The 20,506-nt window shown below is 40.7% G+C and overlaps 1 protein-coding gene across 4 annotated transcripts in view; it reads right to left on the bottom strand.

Annotated features, from left to right (window-relative positions):
- SCP2 (sterol carrier protein 2) overlaps positions 1 to 20,506 on the bottom strand; it is a 57,047-nt gene that overhangs the window by 18,164 nt on the left and 18,377 nt on the right. For all 4 annotated transcript variants that reach the window (XR_004646780.1, XR_004646779.1, XM_034778599.1 and 1 more), the window contains exons 6-12: positions 19,769 to 19,895; positions 18,713 to 18,776; positions 18,352 to 18,438; positions 17,581 to 17,731; positions 16,205 to 16,352; positions 10,465 to 10,572; positions 2,116 to 2,269 (exon numbers count right to left, since the gene is read on the bottom strand). Coding sequence is in view for 2 of the 4 variants with exons in the window: in XM_034778599.1 (XP_034634490.1) it covers positions 2,116 to 2,269; positions 10,465 to 10,572; positions 16,205 to 16,352; positions 17,581 to 17,731; positions 18,352 to 18,438; positions 18,713 to 18,776; positions 19,769 to 19,895 (839 nt within the window). In the remaining 2 variants the exon portion in view is untranslated. The remainder of the gene's footprint in view (positions 1 to 2,115; positions 2,270 to 10,464; positions 10,573 to 16,204; positions 16,353 to 17,580; positions 17,732 to 18,351; positions 18,439 to 18,712; positions 18,777 to 19,768; positions 19,896 to 20,506) is intronic.

Genomic DNA, 20,506 nt, shown 5'->3' on the forward strand with positions numbered 1-20,506 from the left:
GGGGGGGTCCGCGGGGCCGCCAGGGGCCGGCAGTGCTGGGCGGGGGCCGGCACCCCAGGGCCCGAGCCGACCCAGGCTGGAGCCGCCGGGGGGCCAGCCTGGGCCGCCCCTCCTCCCCCCACACCGCCCCTTACCTGCTACAGGCTTCCCGCGAATTAAATGTTCGCGGGAAGCAGGGGAGGGGGCGGAGACTTTGGGAGGGGGCGGAGTTGGGGCGGGGGTGTGGGCGGGGCTGGGCCAGGGCCCATGGGGGTGTCCTCCATTTGGAGGCACGAAATATGGTAACCCTAATATAAAGAAAAGACTGAACTATTCACGATAGTTCCCAAATCCTTTTATTTTTATGGACTGGCATATTTTGGTACAACCCCTGTTCATATTAATAATTTAAAACTACAACATATATAAAGTTTTGAAAATAAAAACAGTTTGGAATTGCTTTACAGGAATGGACCAATTATGCATTTACAATGGTATGGCATTCTACAACCCTGACCAAAACTGGATCAGCCACAGGAAGGTATAAAACTTCTACAGTGCCACTTAAATATGCGTATTATACAACAAGGGAATTTCTCTATGACCACACCTGATAGCTCACCAATGAAAACCTGATGACCCTTACAGCTGCTATAGAAGATATTTTTATTCATATAGATTTACCATTTTTAATCTTACCAAATTCTTGGCCTAGATAATCCCATGACAGAGTTCCTCAGATTAATATACCTGTTTAATGTTTACCACCCCCCCTTATCCTTTTACTATGGGACCAGAAAAATATGAAAACTCAAATGGACTTCCGTATACCTTTCATTCATTTATATATCTGTAGCGTATCTTCTCTTACTTTTGCCTGTCTGAATTATGAAATTCTATATCCTATACTCTCTCTTTGTATGGAAACTCCCTCATATGCCTATAATCCCAATTATCATTCTGCTGTAAGAACACGTGTACATACACTTGTTCCTAAACTGGGGGGGGGTTATGCCTACATTACTCTTTTTAAATAAATATTATTGCAAAAATATTTGTACAAGCAGAAACACCAATCCCAATTCCTATGCAAATATTCCACATCTGTTGTCATCACCAAAGCCATCAAATATTCATATCACTATCAAAATCTGTGATAGGGATTATTAAACCCTTCCCAATAGTAAACAAACTTCCAATAAGTAGTAACAAACCTTACACTGCACAGATTTTGAAACAGGCATCTCTGTTGCGAGTAGGATTGGAAATCCTGGCCCCACTGAAGACAATGGCAAAACTCCATTAAATAAGAACCCCAAAGAAAAATATCAGGTGCTTGATAGTTTAAAAAACAAAATCCCACCTCACATGTCCTCTGTGAAACTAAGATTTTTCTACTACAAAAAATAACTGCTCTTGAACAGAAAAGGCATGAAGCTACTGTTTTATTTCGTATTTCTTATCTAAATAACTATTATTTGTACATCTAAACAAATAAAGGAATCTATGACTATTTACTACAATATCTACGAACGGTCAGTGACCTGTGCATTCAAACTGGAGCATTTTGAAGTACTAAAGGTATGAAGGTTGTAGCTTTCATGCTGCTTTCTGGCAATTTAATTGCAGTCTTAAAACGTCTGGAGTTTTACAAGAATCATATCAAAGTATCAGTGCTAGTTTTTCATATCCCTTTTCCTTAAATTTATTTAGAATTATGGACATGGAGACAGATACTTATTAGAACACAATGGGGGGGGGGGGGCGGAGAAGCCATCGTGACCAACACCAAAACCACTATAAAAGTTGAAATAGACTGCAGGAAAAATAGCTGCACATAAGCATTGAGAAAGTCGTGCATTCAGGAACTGCATTTTCCCCTGCTGTGAGGGAACACACATAATCCAAGCAGTCTATTTAGTAGGGTACTGAGAAAACTGTATTGCATGTGCAAAATAAGCCAATTATATGCACATTTTCATTTCAGCACTACCAAACTGGATCTACCACACTATTTAAACATTACATCCTACTTTATGCTGCACTCAAACAGAAAATCTCTGTCTTCCAAAGTAAAGAATAATGCTACCTCTTCTCTGATGACATTTATATAAATACAAATAGCTAAAAGCTCACCGTACAGCTTCAGGAAAACCCATTCTGTATAATGTTACAACTACAGCACCACCAAGACCTATGTTATGTTGCAGAGCAACCTTTGCACCAGGAACTTGTCTCTTCCCAGCTTCCCCTCTTAGCTGCCAGCAGAGTTCAGCACACTGAGCCAGACCTAAAAAATCAAACACAGAGAAGACAGATCTTAAAACATTCCAACTATTGCAAGAGCAAGCAACAAATACAATAATGTTTCATATCATGCTACCTCTTCAGCAAACTCAAATTTAAAGAACTCCAGTTGCCAAAATCCTAAGAAAAAAGCCCCCCCCCTTTTTTTTTTAAACAGAAGCTTAAATGGTGAGGTAATATCTTTTATTGGACCAACTTCTGTTGGAGAGAAGTTTTCGAGCCACATAGAGCTCTTTTTCAGGTCTGTGTGGCTCGAAAGCTTGTCTCTCTCACCAACAGAAGCTGGTCCATAAAAGATATTATTAATATCCTGGGACCAACACAGCTACAACTACACTGCATACATCAACTGAAAGGAATACAAAAACTAGGAGTGCTTAGGGCTAGAAAGTTATACTGATTTAAAAAAGAACAATCTTAAAAATGCTGTTTTCTTTTATGTCAAATCCAATACTGACCATGACTTAGGTAATAATATTATATTATTTAGCTCTTATATAGCTAAAATATGGGATAATATGACAAAGTGTTTCAATCTATTTTGAAAATATTTGTTTCATGAAGTTTTAGTACACGTCAAAATGTAATACTGTAATAAGATTGCTTAGACAAACATTTCTTATCATTGATATAACACTTAATAGAGAATTATTTCTACACAATACAAAACTTACCATTTGATCATTCTGACTGTAGTTTTAAAAAGAACAAGCAAACAAGAAGGACACTATGAACCTGGGCAAGACTAAAAATTGACCAATACTTAGAGTGGTGCTTCTGGAAAGCTTTAGCTTAAAGAACACTGTCAACTTTAATTTTTTCGATAAAGCACCCTTTCAATTGTTCTATAGGCATGAACTTTTTTTTTTTTAATTCCTTTAAAAATATTTAATAATTTTTGCCTCCCAATTTGTAAAGATCTTTTCAGCAATTAAAAAACTAACTATATAAAGTAAAACAGTGAAGCAGAATATGGCCTTGGATCGAAGGCCCATTGAAATCTTCCATTGATTTCAATGGGCCTTGGATTGAGCCCTATTTGATGATACGTTGGGGTACCTAAATTTTTTGACTAATTTGCCTAAGTTTATTTTAAAAAGCCCACAATCACTGTATTTGTCTGTACTTTCATCTTCCTTGAAAGATAGGACAGAAATTGTGCAATTTCTCCAGTGAAATAAACACCCCGCAGAGTTAGCTTTATCCTGACTTTGGAGCTGCAATACTGGCATATTTTAGTACTCTTATACCCGACTTTGGGCTTCAGGCTGTCTCTCTTAAGCAATCTTTGGTTTTAGAAAACTAATATTTTCACAGTTTTAGGAAAAAGAAAAATACATAGCATATACATCTGTGCACGCATACTCTATAAACATACGAGTTTGTGACTCAAAGTGATGTATTTTTCACTTTCATCCCCTTCAAAATGTCCACTATATGGAAGATTAGTTTCCTTATTCTTTAACCATTTTATGGTAATACCTTCCAGATGAAGTCATTACTCAGAATGTCAAATTCTGGCCTACCAACGTGAGGGTCCCTTCAAGAAAATTCCAATTCTTTAATGAAGGCTTTATTACAAAAACAGCTGCGTGACAGTGTTTAGCCTTTAAAAAGAGACTAAGTTCTGAAAACCATATAAAGAATTTTTAAGTAGTTCTATTTTTCACACCTTGATGGCAGTACTATAAATCCTTCTGCTAAAAGTCTGTCAAAAGACTGCATTAGCAGAGCATTCTTGACACTTTTAGGAATTAGAGGAAAGAAGTACTTCTTTCAATTCTGCGGTAGGAATAAATAAATAAATAACAGTAATAATGAAATACTTCAAAGGCTGGCAGTAACAAGCTGAATTCAAAACCATTTGTTAAGTATTTCTTACAGAAATAAAAAACTGATCACAAAGACTCCTGAACAAGTTAGAGGTTGTATTTTTTTAAAGTTAAAAAAACAAACAACAAAAAAAGCATACTGCTCAAGTAGTGCTTTGTTTTTACGTTATACAGGAAAGTATGCTGGCATACAGGACCATGATGTATTTGGATCTGGATAATAGGCAGTAGGTTTAAAACAAAGAAAAGAAAGTATTTTTTCACACAATGCACAGTCAACCTGTGGAACTCCTTGCCAGAGGATGTTGTGAAGGCCAAGACTATAACAGGCTTCAAAAAAGAACTAGATAAATTCATGGAGGATAGATCCATCAATGGCTATTAACCAGGATGGGCAGGGATGGTGTCCCTAGCCTCTGTTTGCCAAGAGCTGGAAATGTGTGACAGGGGATGGACCACTTGATGATTACCTGTTCTGTTCATTCCCTCTGGGACACATGGCATTGGCCACTGTCGGAAGACAGGATACTGGGCTAGATGGATCTTTGGTCTGACCCAGTATGGCCGCTCTTATGTTCTTAACAGCTGAACATGCCGTGAGCGGAGGAAGGGCAGGAAAACTCGGCAGGTGAGGCAGATGGCATAGAGCTCCAGGATGTTGATGTGCATCTGCGCTTCCCTGGGGGACCAGAGGCTCTGAGCCACGTGGCCGCCCAGATGAGCACCCAGGCCAACGAGCAAGGCATCCGTGGTGAGAGTGGTATGGGCTGTGGGGGCATGAAAGGGATGCAGGCTAAGACTGTGGACAGGTTGCACCACCACATGAGCGAGGTGAGGACAGAGGGAGGAAGCAAGACCAGTTTGCCTAGGCTGTCTGATTGAGGATCATAGATGCAGTGGAGCCACAGCTGGAGGCAACGCATATGGAGGCAGGCATGCAGCGTGAAAGAGATGCAAGCTGCCATTTGGTACAAGAGAGAGGGGGCACTGACGGACTCGTGTGCATGGACGACGGTGGAGCTGCGTGATGAGAGCAGTGAGGGCGGTGAAGCAGTCCAAGGGGAAAAAAGATATGGGCCGCGATAGAGTACAGACGAGCCCCTATGAAAATGAACATGCAGGTAGGGGTAAGGACCGATTTCTCCTCATTGATGCAAATCCCCAAGGTGTCTAGGAGGATATGAAGGGTCCCGACAGTGATAAGGAGGCAGGCCTGCGATGGAGCCACGAGGAGCCAGTTGTTCAACAACCGGAGATCCAAAATGGGCTGGAGGCCCCCTTCTTCAGTACGAGGCAGTAAGGGGAGTAGAAACCACGGCCATGGTAGTGCTGTTGAACAGATTCTATGGTGCTCTTCCAAAAGAGGGCATCTGCTTCCTCTCAGAGAAGATGGTATTGGGAAGGATCCCCGAGAGGCCCCCGGAGTGAGTGACGGGGCAGGAAGGAGAATTCTATGAGGTACCCCGGTGACCAGTGTCCACCACTCAGCTATCGGTGGTAATCGCGCCCAGTTGTGACCAAAAAGGGCAAGATGACCCCCAAAAACAATTTTGGGGGGGGGGGTGACTGCAGGGGTGGAGGGAGGTTCGCGGGTCTCCAGGAAGGGCTGCTTGGAGGAACATTGCAGGAAGGCAGAAGTGGCAGGAGCAGTGGCAGTGGAATAGTGGGGCTGTAGTGAGCAGATGATGCTAAAACACTTCCAGGAGACACTGAGGATAGGGCTGGTAGGTGGCATGAGGGCGGGGTCTGAAGGACAGAGCCATCCCCAGGGTACGATGAATTGGGGTGACCGCTCTGGGTCCCACGGGCCAGTGCGATTGGCCGGCTCACATGGATGGCGTGTGAACCACTGGCTGGGGGAGGTTAACCCCCAACCCCGCCCCTTCCACCTGAGGAACAGCGTGGCGGCGGCAGCCTCCCCAGCCCCGGAGCACCAGGAGGGAGAGCGCACAGCTCCACCGCAGGCTACCCAGCCCCAGGAAGGCGGGCAGCATGGCCCCAGCCCCCTGGAGCCCAGCGGCTCCGCCGGAGCGGGGCCCTGGAGAGGCGTAGTGTGGGCGGGGCCACGCCTGGCTGTTTGGTGAGGTACCGCCTCCCCTACCCGCTGCAGTCAGTCCCGGAAGTGACGGGTCAGCCCTTGGAAGTGACAGATTCGTCACTTCCACCCCAGGCCCTGCACCCCTCTAGGGACGGCCCTGCTGAAGGACAACCTTTGTTGCCTGCATGTTGGGGCCAGGGTGTATATGCCCAGCGACCAGAGGGTGGCACGAAGGTCCTTAAGGGAGTGCAGGGACTCACTGGTTTTGTCGCTAAACACTTTGTTATTGTCAAAGGGGAGGTCCTCAAGTGTAGTCTGGACCTCCTTCAGAAACCTGCTGGATTATAGCCAGCAATCACAGTGGATGACAACCCCTGAGGCCAGAGAGCGGGATGCTGTATCAGCAGCATCAACCGCTCCCTGGAGGAACGTTGGGACCAACTTGCCTTCGTCCAGAAGGTGTTGAAGTCCTGCTGCTTCTCTGGATGGAGGAAGGCTTGAAGGTCCCTCAGTTTAGAGCATGAGAGGAAGTCGTACTTTTCCAGGATGGCCTGGTAGCTGGCAATGCAGAATTGTAGACCCACAGAGGAGTTGACCTTGCAGCCAACAAGTCCAGCTTCTTGGCACTGCGATTGGCACAGGGGGGAAAGGGGTGTTAGATTTAAAGTGCTGTTGCCAGGCACGCTCAATCGCTGCATGGACTACAAGAGAATTTCATGGCGGGTGACTACATAGAAAGTCTGTGCCTTTGGAGGGCACGAAGTAGAGACACTCCACCCGCTTCGAAGCAGGGGCACAAGAAGCTGGGGTGTGCCAGACTGTTTGAGCCAGTTGTAAAACGGCCTTGTGAGTAGGCAGAACAGTAGGGGAAGGCCCGGGGGGGTTGCAATATGTGCAGAAAATGGTTCTGGGGGTCCTGTACATCATTTACAGGCAGGTTGAGGGCCGTAGCAGATCCTGGTGTTGCAGGTGGTCAATGGGGAGAGAGAGAGCAGAATAAGGGCATCGTCCGGGGAGGAAGAGACACAAATAGGGACCAGAGGGTCCAGTGGTGCTGTCGGTGCCGGAAAGTCCTGGGGCTTCTCATAGACAGAGGGAGGGACGGTGTGCATAGGGGACAGCCGGTGATGCAGGCATGGTTGTCCCCCACAATTGCTGTCGGGGTCCCAAGCAGCTCAGTAGGGTCAGGCATAGGGGTTGCCTGGCATCAGCAGTGCTTGCAAGTAATGGAACTATGGGTTGACCAGTGGGGCGTACATTGGTTTCTATGGGTGGCGCCAGGGGTCCAGGCTATATGACTGGGCGGGCAAGAAGGCAGAATCCGGCTTGGAGGACCACTCCGAGGCCAAAGACAGGTCCAGTAGAGGCAGAGTCGTCGGAACCGTCAGTGTGGGATGAGATGAAGCCAGATGGTCCAAGAGCAAAAGAGGTTCCTCTGTGGAAGGGCCCAGCAGAGAGAGGCAGAGCAGAGCAGGATGCTGAAGGAGAAGGGGCTCATCCATGGGAGCCGGTATTCCGGGAGCAACAATATGCCTGAGAGTGGACTGGAGCCGGCATATGGCAACATCAGTTCAGCCGTTGGCATGAGAGGGGACAAGCGCCCTGGTGTATGTAAGACTGGGCATGCAAGTCCAGACATCCCAGTGGAGTGGATGGAGCCGGAGGTGACAGCAGCAGGCCAGTCACTGCGGCCAGTGGCAGGGCCGATGGAGCGCGGTGCTTGGACTTATGCTCTGAATGGGATTTTTTGTCACTGGAGCATCCGAGTTGATGTGTGACTTCTCACCTGACCTGGCACAGCTCAAGGAAGCAATGATGTGTTTAGAGACAGTCCCCATCGGGGAGCCGCCCTTATGTCCATAGCTGTGCCTCTTATGAGCATGGTGGGTCTTGGGCAGTAGCGGTAGTGCCTCTGGTGCCAGCTGGGAAAGGCCCAGGGAGGAGCTCACCACCTGTACGAAGCGCCACTCTGATGGATCTGTTGGTCCTGGATCCGGTTGTGCACATGGTCACATTACCTCCTCCATACAAAACTTGCAAAGGCAAAGTTCTCTGGCCTCTTGAGGCCAATCAGGGAAAGAGTGGCAGATGAAGCAGCGGGCGGCAATGTGAGCTTCGCCCAAAGAATACAGACAATGTTGGTGCTCGTCACTCACAGAGAAGGACCGTGGGCATGAAGCACAGTATTTAAAACTGGCTTGCCAGAGCATAGTCCCTGGGCTGGGGAGGAGTCCAACAAAGAAAACCTAGCTAACAAATGGACAACCATATACAACTAGTAAAAACTATCTACAGACAACGATCAAAGAACATCTCTCTTGGTAAGCTAAGAGTACCGAGGAACAGGGGTTCTGACTCTGGCCATCCAGCGGTAAGGAGAAACTGGAGCAGCGTCAACCCGTGTAGCCTCTTAAAGCCTCAGACATGCCACGCGGTCAATGCACGACGCACGTGCAGGTCAACGGATACTACCATGAACCGTTCTGACTCCGGCGTATGCATACCCATTTTGGAATCCATATAGGGATCATCGCTCGAAGAAAAACATAACACCTAATCATCTAAGTTGGCACATCCAAAATCAATATTAGAAAAGTTCTCAGTTAACAATATTGCTGAAAGTTAAACATACTATATTAAATAGCAAATCAGCAGAGAATACACACGTAATTTCTAAAAAGCCTTTAGAGTTTTTTCCAGAAATGACCAACTGGCTCAGTGAGAAGCAAAATTACCCATATAGGATTTCAAGGCTCTATCAAAAATCTGATGGGTTCTCCACACTTTTAACAGTGGTGGTGGATGACTTGCTTATAAAAATCATAATTCTTTTTCAATTGAATTGAAACAATACTTCAAGTACTCCATGAAGTATTAGCTGGTGTTTAAGGTAAGGATTGTCCCAAATAGATCCAAATATATGCAGGTCAAAAGAAAAATGAAGTTTACAAAGTTCACAATCAGTAAAAAGCTAAGTACAAAGTTCAATGCCAGCCTGACCCTTCATCATATAACACCACAGAAACTGGTTTAAGATTTACATTTTAAGCATCTTACATTTAGATTATAACTGAATAGCTCTTCAAAGAAGTGTTGCAGCATTTATGAATAAACGTATATTATGGTAAACACATGGGTACGCTATAATCACATTTTATTATGTTATATGCAGTATACTTTCCTATATACATATGGAAAACATCTAATGAAGCCCATTAAATTGTGGCAATCCAGAGAGAAATTACAGATGGTCTTAAACTAAAATTATTATTGAAAAAAGAAATTGGGATATGTCTTGCTAAAATGGCACTTCTAAAACCACAGGTATTTAGCTTCTGAGAAAGACTGCTGAAGTACAAAACTGGAAGTTTCAAAGGAATGCATGAGAAAGTTGGTTGAAGGTTGAGATTTAAATTACTGCATAACCATAAAAGTCTTCAGCGGACACATTATATAATGCAGAAGATAATATTCACCTCAACTACTTTGAATCCCTTTCTCTGAATAGGCAGCTGGAGACAGACTTTGTATATAAAATAAAACTACAACATTTTAAAAATAATAGCTTGATTTTGATTGGAGTAGTCTCTAAAATAGAAAAATATATGTTTATATCTCAGTGTAAACTGTATATTCAAGTACTCTCTGCAAAGAAAAAAATGTATTCTTAGTATAGTCTATTGAAACTTAAAGAAAAAGTAGTAAGTACTCAAGTCTCGAAAGAAAAAAAATTATATCTTAACTCCGTATGCTTTGTCAACAATATGAACTCTCTCTTGAACATGTTTGCTCTCTCCGGACAGATTAATTAGGTCTGTGCAAAATACCTCGGTACATCTAGCTACTTAGACATTTTAAGTCAAGTGAAAACGGATTTTATTTTAATTAAGAAAAACAAATTCTAGCCCACTCCTTTTAAAAAAAATCACTTTTAATTTAAGCAAAAGTTATGTCACATATCACCCTCTATTATTTGAACTATTCATTTAGTTAACTAATGAAATGTATATGACAAATACAAAATTCATTTTCATAGCTCAAAGGTGGTAAACATTAAGAGTAAACTGCATAAAGTCAAGAGAGTATTTTGACCTTTGTAAGTGAAAAAAACCACCAATAGCAAGATAACTTCTTATATATTGGAAGTCATTAGACAGACACATTATATTCTCAGACCCCAGCACTCCTTCTGCACAATTATTTCACCATTCATAATCACGGATACCTTCAGAACCTGATGGAGAGACTGTCAGTTTCCACATGCAGACCTCAAAATCATTAGAAATACAAATTCTATATTTGCCTTACCTGTGGCACCCAATGGATGTCCTTTAGAAATCAAACCACCACTGGGGTTTACCACCCATTTTCCACCATAAGTATTGTCTCCTCTATCAATCAGCTCCCCAGCTCTTCCTATAAAATAGTAATTGAAAAGGGGAAAATAGCTGTAAAAAAAAAAAAGTCACCTTATGGTACATTTTTAAACCTTACTGTTACTTCTGGATATTATTGCATATGTTTTGAGTCATTTGCTTCCATTGCCCACTAAATATATATTTTAGTACACTATATAAGCTTTTCAGTTTATACAATAATTAGATTAAGAATTGGTAAAATTATAATGAAAAGAGCAAATGTACCTGAAAAGGAGCAGTTAGTCATTGCAAATACTGTTATGTTTTTCACAGGAAATCACAACTTGCAGTAATATTAATGAGACACAAAGTGGGTGAGGGAATATCTTTTATCGGACCAATTTCTGTTAGTGAAAGAAATGCTCCTGGGGGAATTCTGCACCACTGCGCAATGCAGAATTTTGCAGAAATTAATGTTGGGCATGCAGAATTCCCCCCCCCCCAATAGAAATGGGCTGCAGAGATGTTGGCCGCCATTAGGGCTGCTGGACCCAGCAGAGTCCAGCTCCTAAATAGAAAAAAAGGCCAGAGAGAGGGGGAGGGAACTGGACGGTTCCCAGCAGCTGCAGTTCCCAGGACGCCTGGAAGAAAGGAGGTGGTGGCACGCAGGAAACTGCAAGCCTGGGACCCAACATCAGGCTGTTTCTGCTTCTGGATCCTTGGGTTCTAGAAGGGTAGGATCTGTGAGTGTCTGGGCCGGGGGGCCCGCAGATGGGCTCTGGGGGGGAGGCAGGTATGAGTGTATGGGCTGGGGGTACGGTTACCAACCCTCCAGGATTGTCCTGGAGTCTCCAAAAATTAAAGATTAATCTTCAATTAAATATTATGTCATATGATGAAACCTCCAGGAATATGTCCAACCAAAACTGGCAACCCTAGCTGGGGAGGGGGCATAGCTGGGCTCTGGGAAAAAGGGGGTGTGAGTGTCTGGGTTGGGGGGCCCATGGCTGGACTCTGAGGGGAAGGGGGGGTGAGTCTCTGGCCCCCTGGCTGGGCTCTGTGGGGGAGGGGTCAGAGAAGCAGGAACTGAGTTGTCATAGCGGTTTCTTTAAATCTTTGCTCCTGGGGGAATTTTTGTGTGTGTCTGTATTGTTACAGACATACTTGCTGACAGATATTTTGAAATAAATTACCAAAATAATTGAAACTGGTGTGATTATACAGTGTTATTTTGACAAATAAAATTTGCAGAATTTGAATACTGTGAGCAGAATTTTTCATTTTTTGGCACAAAATTCCCCCAAGAGTGAAGAGAGAAGCTTTCAAGTACATGACCTGAAGAAGAGGTCTGCGTAGCTCAACAGCTTGTCTCTGTCACCAATAGAAGTTGATCCAATAAAAGATACTACCGCCTCCCCTGTATCTCTCATATCCTGGGACCAATATGGCTACAACTCTGAAAGCAGTAATATTAATGGCAGTTGTTGGCATGCTGCAGACTCAATACTTTTAAATACATACATTCTTACTTAACAGTTTCAGTATTCAAACATGAATATGAAGTACCAGATTTTGATTCATAGGGGTGTACAAATAATCTTGTGCATTTGGATTGAGCACTTTTCCCACTGAAGAGCTCTCAGGGTGTAAAGTTAAAGAAACATATTCTCATGACATTGACTGAAGAGTGAAATTGATTAGAACACAAGGAAAAAATGCCATATAAAATATGCTACTGAGTTATAAGTTAATAATTGACCAAATGGGAGTAACAGGAGCAGTGTATTGCATTATCTAGGTGCACCATGACACATGTAGAACAAAGAGTGGGTGCTTCTTTTTACTAATGAGTGTACATATCTAAATAAATAGAAAATGACTGCAACCATTTTTGCTGCTCCTGGTGCCACAGAGACCCAGCAAATAATAATGTGGTATAGAGGAACAGGTCAGAGAAAGGGAAGGGATAGTAAGAAGAAAAGGATAGAGGAAGAGATCTTTTTAAAGCTTTGTTCAGTTAAAAATCTTGAGTCTAAAGTCTTGCAGGCATTTCTGTTGAATCCTCAAATCTCAGCTTGCCTGTTCATAAATAAGACTATACACCACCTAGTGGTGTTTAAGTAAAATCATGCTATTTTTCAGAAAATGATTCACAGAGGATGTTCTCAACTTTTTAATTCAATTTCTGAAAAAATCAATATGTTTAAAAGCTGAACTTTTAAAAATCTGAAATGTAATACTTCAATATATTTTGAACATTAGAACATTAGAAAAGCTATACTGGGGCAGACCAACAGTCCATCAATCCCAGTATCTTGTCTTCCGACAGTGGCCAATGCCAGCTACTTCAGAGAGAATGAACAGAACAGAGCAATCATCGAATGATCCATCCCCTATTGTCCAGTCACAGCTTCTGGCAATCAGAGGTTTAGGAACATCCAGAGCACGGAGTTGTGACCCTGACTATCTTAGCTAATAGTCAGTGATGGACGTATCCTCCATAAACTTATCTTATTCTTTTTTTAAAACACAGTTATATTTTTGGCCTTCACAACATCCTATGGCAATGAGTTCCACAGGTTGACTGTGCGTTGCATGAAGAAGTACTTCCTTACACTTGTTTTAAAGCTGTTGCCTATTAATTTCATTGGGTGACCCCTGATTGTTGTCGTCATGCTGTCTGGAGTGGCTCAAGGCTGAGTGCCAAACTCAGAACAGAGTCAAAAGCAGAGCAGAAACCCCAAAACTAGTTGTAGGTTCTATAATTAGATTTCACCAAGTCAGTAATAAGTGTGAACTCCTAAAGCACTCTAACAGTCTTACCATGGAATCACTGGCAGTCCCCTTGGGCATTCCAGTTCATCTTGCCACCCAGGCAAGCTGGAGTATGTGATAGATGGTCACTTCATACCAAAAAATCACAATAATATTCAGGTTACACCCAGTCCCAAAGGACCAGTCACTTACCCTAGGTAAATTGTACTCAGATCTCAAACCAAGGACAACACTTGTAGCCAATCCTATAATAAACTAACTAAAGATTTATTGACTAAGGAAAGAAATTATAGTTATTTACAAGATTAAAGCAGGTAAGCATACACACACAAATGTGGTACAATCTTAAATTCAAAAGGTAATAGAAGCTTCTATAATAATCAAGTTTTTATGTCCTTTTATGTCCTTTGGGGCCAACCCAAGCCAAGAAGCTTGGGAATCTCTTGCTTATGTCTAGGAATCTTTTCCCCTCAGAGTTCAAACAGCATAAAGAGACAGTTTCTCCTTGTCAGAGATTTTTATCCCCATTCACCCCAGAATCCAAGCTGATGGGACGAGCACTCCTGCATATAGGTGACTACGGGGAGCAATCAACAAAGTCTTTGTTCAACAATGGTTCATCTGAATGCACTAGTTCTTCCTGATGGGCAGGAGATGATACTTTTTGGGGTAAACTAATATGTCACACTTGGCAATGCTTCTCCTGTGACTGTGGGGAATTTACAGTTAAACATTTTTATAGTTTAAATGTTTGCGCTGTAACATCACTTTATGACATGGGATACTGATATACATGCAGCATCCTATAAGCATTCCATAAAGTCTAAACACTAAGCACATTGTTATAAATCTAATATCTATTTTGATAACGCTAACACACAGGTAAACAAGACTGGTTTCAAGCTATGCATTTGTAAGTGTTCAGTGAGGAATAGGGGCCTTGGCATGAGCTGGCACTTGGTCTGCCAGCGTCACACTTGTGTCATGTAAAGGGGTAAATATCACTTCCCTATTCTCTTTCTCCACACGATTCATGATTGTATAGACCTCTATCATATCCCCCTTAGTTGTCTCTTTTCTAAAATGAGCAATCCCAATCTTTTTAATCTCTCCTCATATGAAAGCTGTGCTATACCCCTAATCATTTTTGTTGCCCTTTTCTGTAAATTTTCCAATTCTAATATATCTTTTTTGAGATGGGGTGACCAGAACTGCACATAGCATTCAAGGTGTGGGCGTATCATGGATATAGATAGTGGTATTTTGATAATTTCAGTCTTATTTTCTATTTTTTCCTAATTTTTCTTCCTGTTCGCTTTTTTGATTGCAGCTGCACATTGAGCCGATGTTTTCAGAGAACTATCATTGTGGACTCCAAGATCTCTTTCTTGAGTGTAAACAGCTAATTTAGAACCCAACATTTTGTATGTATAGTTTGAATTATGTTTTCTGATGTTTATTACTTTGCATTTATCAACACTGAATTTCATCTGCCATTTTGTTGCCTATTCCCCCAGTTTAGTGAGATCCCTTTGTAACTCTTCGCAGTCTGCTTTGGACTTAACTATCTTGAGTCGTTTTGTATCATCTGCAAACTTTGTCACCTCACTGTTTACCCCTTTTTACAGATCACTTATGAATATGTTGAACAGCACTAGTTACAATATAGATTCTTAGGGAGACTCTGCTATTTACCTCTCTCCACGGTGAAAACTGACCATTTATTCCTACCTTTTGTTTCCTGTCTTTTAACCAGTTATTGACCCAATGAGAGGACCTTCCCCCGTTTCTGCTGTGATTGCTTACTTTGCTTAAGAGCCTTTGTGTGGGACCTATTCAAAGGCTTCTGGATGTATTGTATTTGGAATCAAGAAAAAAAAATCATATCTGAGACTGAGTCCCTCCTTTATTTTCAGTGAATACTTCTGAAACAATTGATCAGCAAAACTATCTTTAAATTTCAAATAAAGCCACATAACTTTGCTGTATGATTGGTTTAAATCTATATTTGATGCTTCTTGTTCAAACCCCTTAAGTAAAAAAAACACTACAACATTAAAATTTAAGGTCTTACCTTAAAGGTCTTACCTTAAATACAAAATGTTAATGCATAGTCAGCAAACTTATGGAAAACTAAGATATTAGAACAGGAGACACCTTTTAGGAGATTTCTAATTTTTTTAGCCCCTAAGTTTTCCAATTCAATATACCTTTCTAAATGTTGGTGGATTTTTTAAAACTATAAATGTTGACTAAGTGCATCTGGGAATTAAGTGGGAAAGAAAAATTGAAAAAAATCCCTGTGTTTACTCACACTAGCCAGAAAATTAGGTCATAGCAACCTAACTGCCACTGGAAGCAGCAGGGAAGCACAAATGGTGTTAAGAAGGTTGAGAAGTAGCAAGATCAACTGGCCACAGCAGTAGCTGGAAGGAAGCAAAGCAAAATCTAGGATAAATGAATACAAGTCTAGGAACAGGGAACAAGAGCTTGAGCAGCTGAAAAAAGGGGGACCTGAAGCTGAGACACAAATAAGAGGGAGGAAAGTGAGTCAACTCCCCCCCGCACACACACACACACTTCCTTTTAAGAGAACTCTCCCCCCCCCCCGCAGCTTGCTAACCACATGATTTTTTGCACCATATATCTGTGATGCATTAATTTGCCTTTTGATATTCATTTAGACTACCACATGGAGTCATTTGTCCAATTACAGTTTTTACAATATGTTTATTTATGACTTATTAATATTTTGCTTTTCTTCACCCTTATGAAGTTACAGAATAATGCTCTTACCATACAGGACAGATTCATGCAATGAAGCAGTAATAACATTGGTTACAAACACTAAAGTTACAAGACATGTTTAATGTTGTCCATTTTAATAAACTAAAATTCTTCATTAATGTTATTACCTTCCGGACAAAGTCCTAAAGCTTCATAAGTAATGAGCTCATTAGATGAGAAACAATCATGGAGTTCAATCACATCCACATCTGTAGGTTTCAGACCTGCTTTGGAAAAACATCTTTTCGCAGCTTCTTTACTCATATCATAGCCAACCTACAACAACAAATTGTGAGTCACACAATTTCAAGTTCAAGACTTTAGACTATGCTCATCGGCTAGTTGTGACCGGAACATGTGCTATTAGTGAGCTGGCCTATAAATGACGGTAATCTATTCTAATATTAATGTGCCGTGTACTGCAGTCTTAGATTTCCATTATGTGGCATAATTTTGCAGCAAGAAATCTGAGATTCTAAACTTTATTGTAGGAACATTCTAAGTGATGGCTCTCCTCTTCCTCTACTCCTTCTCCCCACATGTAAAAATATACTCAGCCAAAATTATTTAGTCATTAAGGGCAAGATATGCTGCTGGTATAATTGGGAGCAATTCCATAGATGTCAGAAGAATTGCAAATGCTTATGTCAGTTGAAAGTTTAGCCTCAAATCTCTATTTAGCTAGTAATCTGTACTTCTGCTGCCAGCCATCTTTGACTTTAATGCTAATATTCAATATTTTTTAAATCAGACTTTCTGGAATGCATTAATTTGATTTGCACCTCAATTACCCCTGTGCAACCCCACTGACATCAGTGAGGTTGAATATTATGTGGTAGATTCCCAGATGGTGAAAACTGTCACAGCTCCATTAACCTATGCAACAAAGGACAGAATTTGGTCCTTAATTACAATAGACTGACTCATACAAGAACTATAGATGCAAATAACCCCTAACTTTTGAGAAAACTTGGCTCTGCATCCAAACTTTGCAGTTTAGGCCTACCTCTGGGTTTAAGTTTAAGTTAATCAAACTAGCAATTAAACCTATGAATGACATAACCACCACACATTATGTGGTTTTCAGATTCATAACCCTTCTGTAGAAGAGAAGGAAAACTAGATACATGGGTTCAAGTCACAAACAGATTATTCAATGATTGCTGCATCTGTCTCACAATTTTTAGGTTCTCTCCTTAATTTGATGTTCTAAACAATTTGAAAAGTGCAGCGTAACACTAAACTTTTTACAATCCTACATTTAATACCTATATACGTACATATACACATATAAAAATTGTTTTCTTAGCATTACTCCACGGATGCATCTTTTATCCTAGAAGATTTTTTTTGAAGTGTACACTATGAAGTAAAAATAAACTATATACTGAAGTACAATGCATGTGCTATCTGGATATTTTTATCATGGAAACATCTGTAGTAGTATTAGGATCAATGTGCATAAGAAGTGGGGAGCAGAGGAAAAGAAAAATTTTAAACCTACCGCCTTAATACAACTATTCTCCTCAAATGTACTTGAAAGATCAGTGACCATCTCTTGGGCCACAATTTCCACTGCTTTTGACTCCAATCCATGTTTTCTCACAAACTCTTCATTAGCTAAAACAACAGCTGCAGCTCCATCAGATGTTGGGCTAATTGAACATAAAAGAATGATTTACTCATTGCACACAATTAACAATGGTTTTCCAGAAAAAGAGTGCTATTCGTGGCAGTAGTCATTGATATGTAACCAAATTAGATCCATAAACTATTCCAAAGTGGTTTGCTGACATCACCTTGACCTTTCCATCAAAAAGTTGGCTGAACTCTTCTAGCAAAATCTTTTATTGAAACAGATTTCTTCAATTAAAAGAGGATATTGCTCAAATTTCTATTGGAAATGGTGCTGACTTTGGAAAATTTCTTTCATTGGTGGACAGAAAAGGCAGCAGTGAGGAAAAAACCTTGTTAAACAGCAGCAGAAATGCACTGATATGCAGGGCCTGAGAAATATATGAAAACAGGAAAATGAGGTACACTTTTGTCTAGTGAGTTATAGTATAAGAATTATCTAGTTAAAGTTAGAGCAAAATGGGCTGAACTTTGTTTTATTTAAATTTTAATTTATAAAATGCATCTAATACTCTGAAGATAGATGGTACAGCATTTGAAAAAAGTCTACAGCTTATAATCCAGTGGCAAATTAAATTTTTTTTTAATATAAAGTGCTTCAGGCATTTATCTCTACACAGTATCAAAGTCCTGTTCTTACCAGCACTGTAAGAGAGTCAAAAAATCATAAATTTTGCGAGACTGCAACACTTCATCTAAACTGTACTTCTTTTGGAACTGGGAAAACCTAGGAAAAACACACATCTTATTTTAACATAATCTCAGGAAGATGACATATTAATCATAGCTACACCCACTGTATTGCTTTCATACTGTAATTTTACAAAGCGTAAGGCAATGAATAGAGAATTTATATTGGAGTATTGTTCTCATTGTATATAATGGAAAGTGTCTTGTCTATTTTATACTTTTTTGAGTTTTACTGTTGTGCAATACATGATTTCTTTCAATTTTGGTTTTCTTGCTATATTTTCATTACCAAAGTACAATATTGCACTCACGGGTTGTTAGTTGAATGGCTATGATTCTTCCAGGCAATTTTTGCAAAGTGTTCTTGTTTTGTCCCTGAAAGAAAAAAGTCAAGTTATATTGAGAGGCTGTAATATTTTCTCACAGACTTATTAACAAGTGATAGGGATGCTGTATTCAGTTTAAATTCTTATGGCACTCGCTCTAAAATCTCTGTTATAACAGATCCATTATATTAAGGATTCTTTGCAATACAGCTGGGTTTGGATCAGTAAATGTTTCAATTACTAGATGAGAGATTATTTAAAACTGGCTGAATTCCAGCTGATAAAATGTCCAACTTAGATATCTAATGCACTGTATTGTCATTATCAGACACATAGAAAATACAAAAGAGGCTAACAGCTATCAATTTTAGCCAAATTTGAACAGAGATATGTTCATATATTACTATTTGTCCACTTCACAGCAATTTAATTACACTGAAACATTTGTCTTCTAAATTATTTCCATAAATCATCTGAAATAAATTTTAAATACGAGATGTCCAATAGTTCGTCTGGCAGAAATATGTGCTGCCAAATCAAAGACTAAGTTTTAGAAGCCATTACGGCACTGCTATTCCTTTGGTTGGTGAGAGCTGAAGGAATTGCAACGGTGGTACTCTGAGAATGTAAATTGAGATATGACTAATACACAAAAGTAGTCATAAAACTGTTAATGTTGCTAAACACATCCATACCAAGTGCAAAACCACAAAAGCAAATAAATTAAAAATTAAGCCTCCTTAGAGTACATACCCTATACAGGCACAAACCTTACTACTACCACAACTACTGTACAGCATAGAGTATACACCACAAGCTTAACTCTGCCTCATGAATCTACTTTTCTAAAAATATCCCTTGATCAAGATTCCCATTTCCCAACACTATTAATTGTGGATGTTGGGTATGGCAAGTTACTGTACCTGGTGAAAAGGAAGTCATGAAATAACGGTTTATAACTAAGTTCCTAAATATATTTTTCACTTTTCTTTTAATACTTTATTCTGCAATAGGATTTTTCCTCACAAGTTTGAACAGTACCATATTTTTCCATATGTTCTTTTCCAGCATTTCCAAACAACTGTGGTGCTCCTGGAGCTGCAGACAAGCCATATTTGTTTATCATCACTTCCATATGTTTATCTATTGGATTTGTCCTGTCTGGGAACTAAAAATAAAAATAGTTGTAAATTAAGCAACTGGCAAGTTTAAGGTGAATTATCCATTTCCTTTATAAACTACAGTATTCCTGCAAAAATATAATGGACTTTGAGAAAAAGAGAATATCTCTTAACAGCTCAGGTGGACAGCACTCTACCTAGGTAGGATATTTTGAAATTTCAATAACTTGCCTACTTGTAAGAAAGGACAGATAAGCAGAAGACAGTCAGCAACTGCATTATGGGAGGTGGGGAAGGAAAAGGACTTATTGAAGTCCTTAAAAAAAGCCCAGAGGGCATTTTGGGTCTACTGGATTCAGCATGGGACTAGGATTCAGAAGACTTGGCTTCTCTTCCTCCTCCTCCTGCCCCCCCCCCCCCCAACTTGCTATGCAATTTTAAGCAAATCACTTTAACCACTCTGTACCTCAGTATTACCATTTGTAATTTTCTGCACCTCCCCTCAGTTTTGTTTTTAATATAGACTAGGTCGGTGTTTCTCAACCTTTTTGATACCAGGGAACAGCTTGCTGCCTTCCTAAACTGTATCAGAGAGATCTCAGGGACTGGCGCCAGTCCACAGATAGGTCATTGAGAAACACTGGTTTAGGTCAGTGGT

This window comes from Trachemys scripta, chromosome 8 (assembly GCF_013100865.1).
Source record: "Trachemys scripta elegans isolate TJP31775 chromosome 8, CAS_Tse_1.0, whole genome shotgun sequence".
NCBI classification, from domain to species: domain Eukaryota; kingdom Metazoa; phylum Chordata; order Testudines; family Emydidae; genus Trachemys; species Trachemys scripta.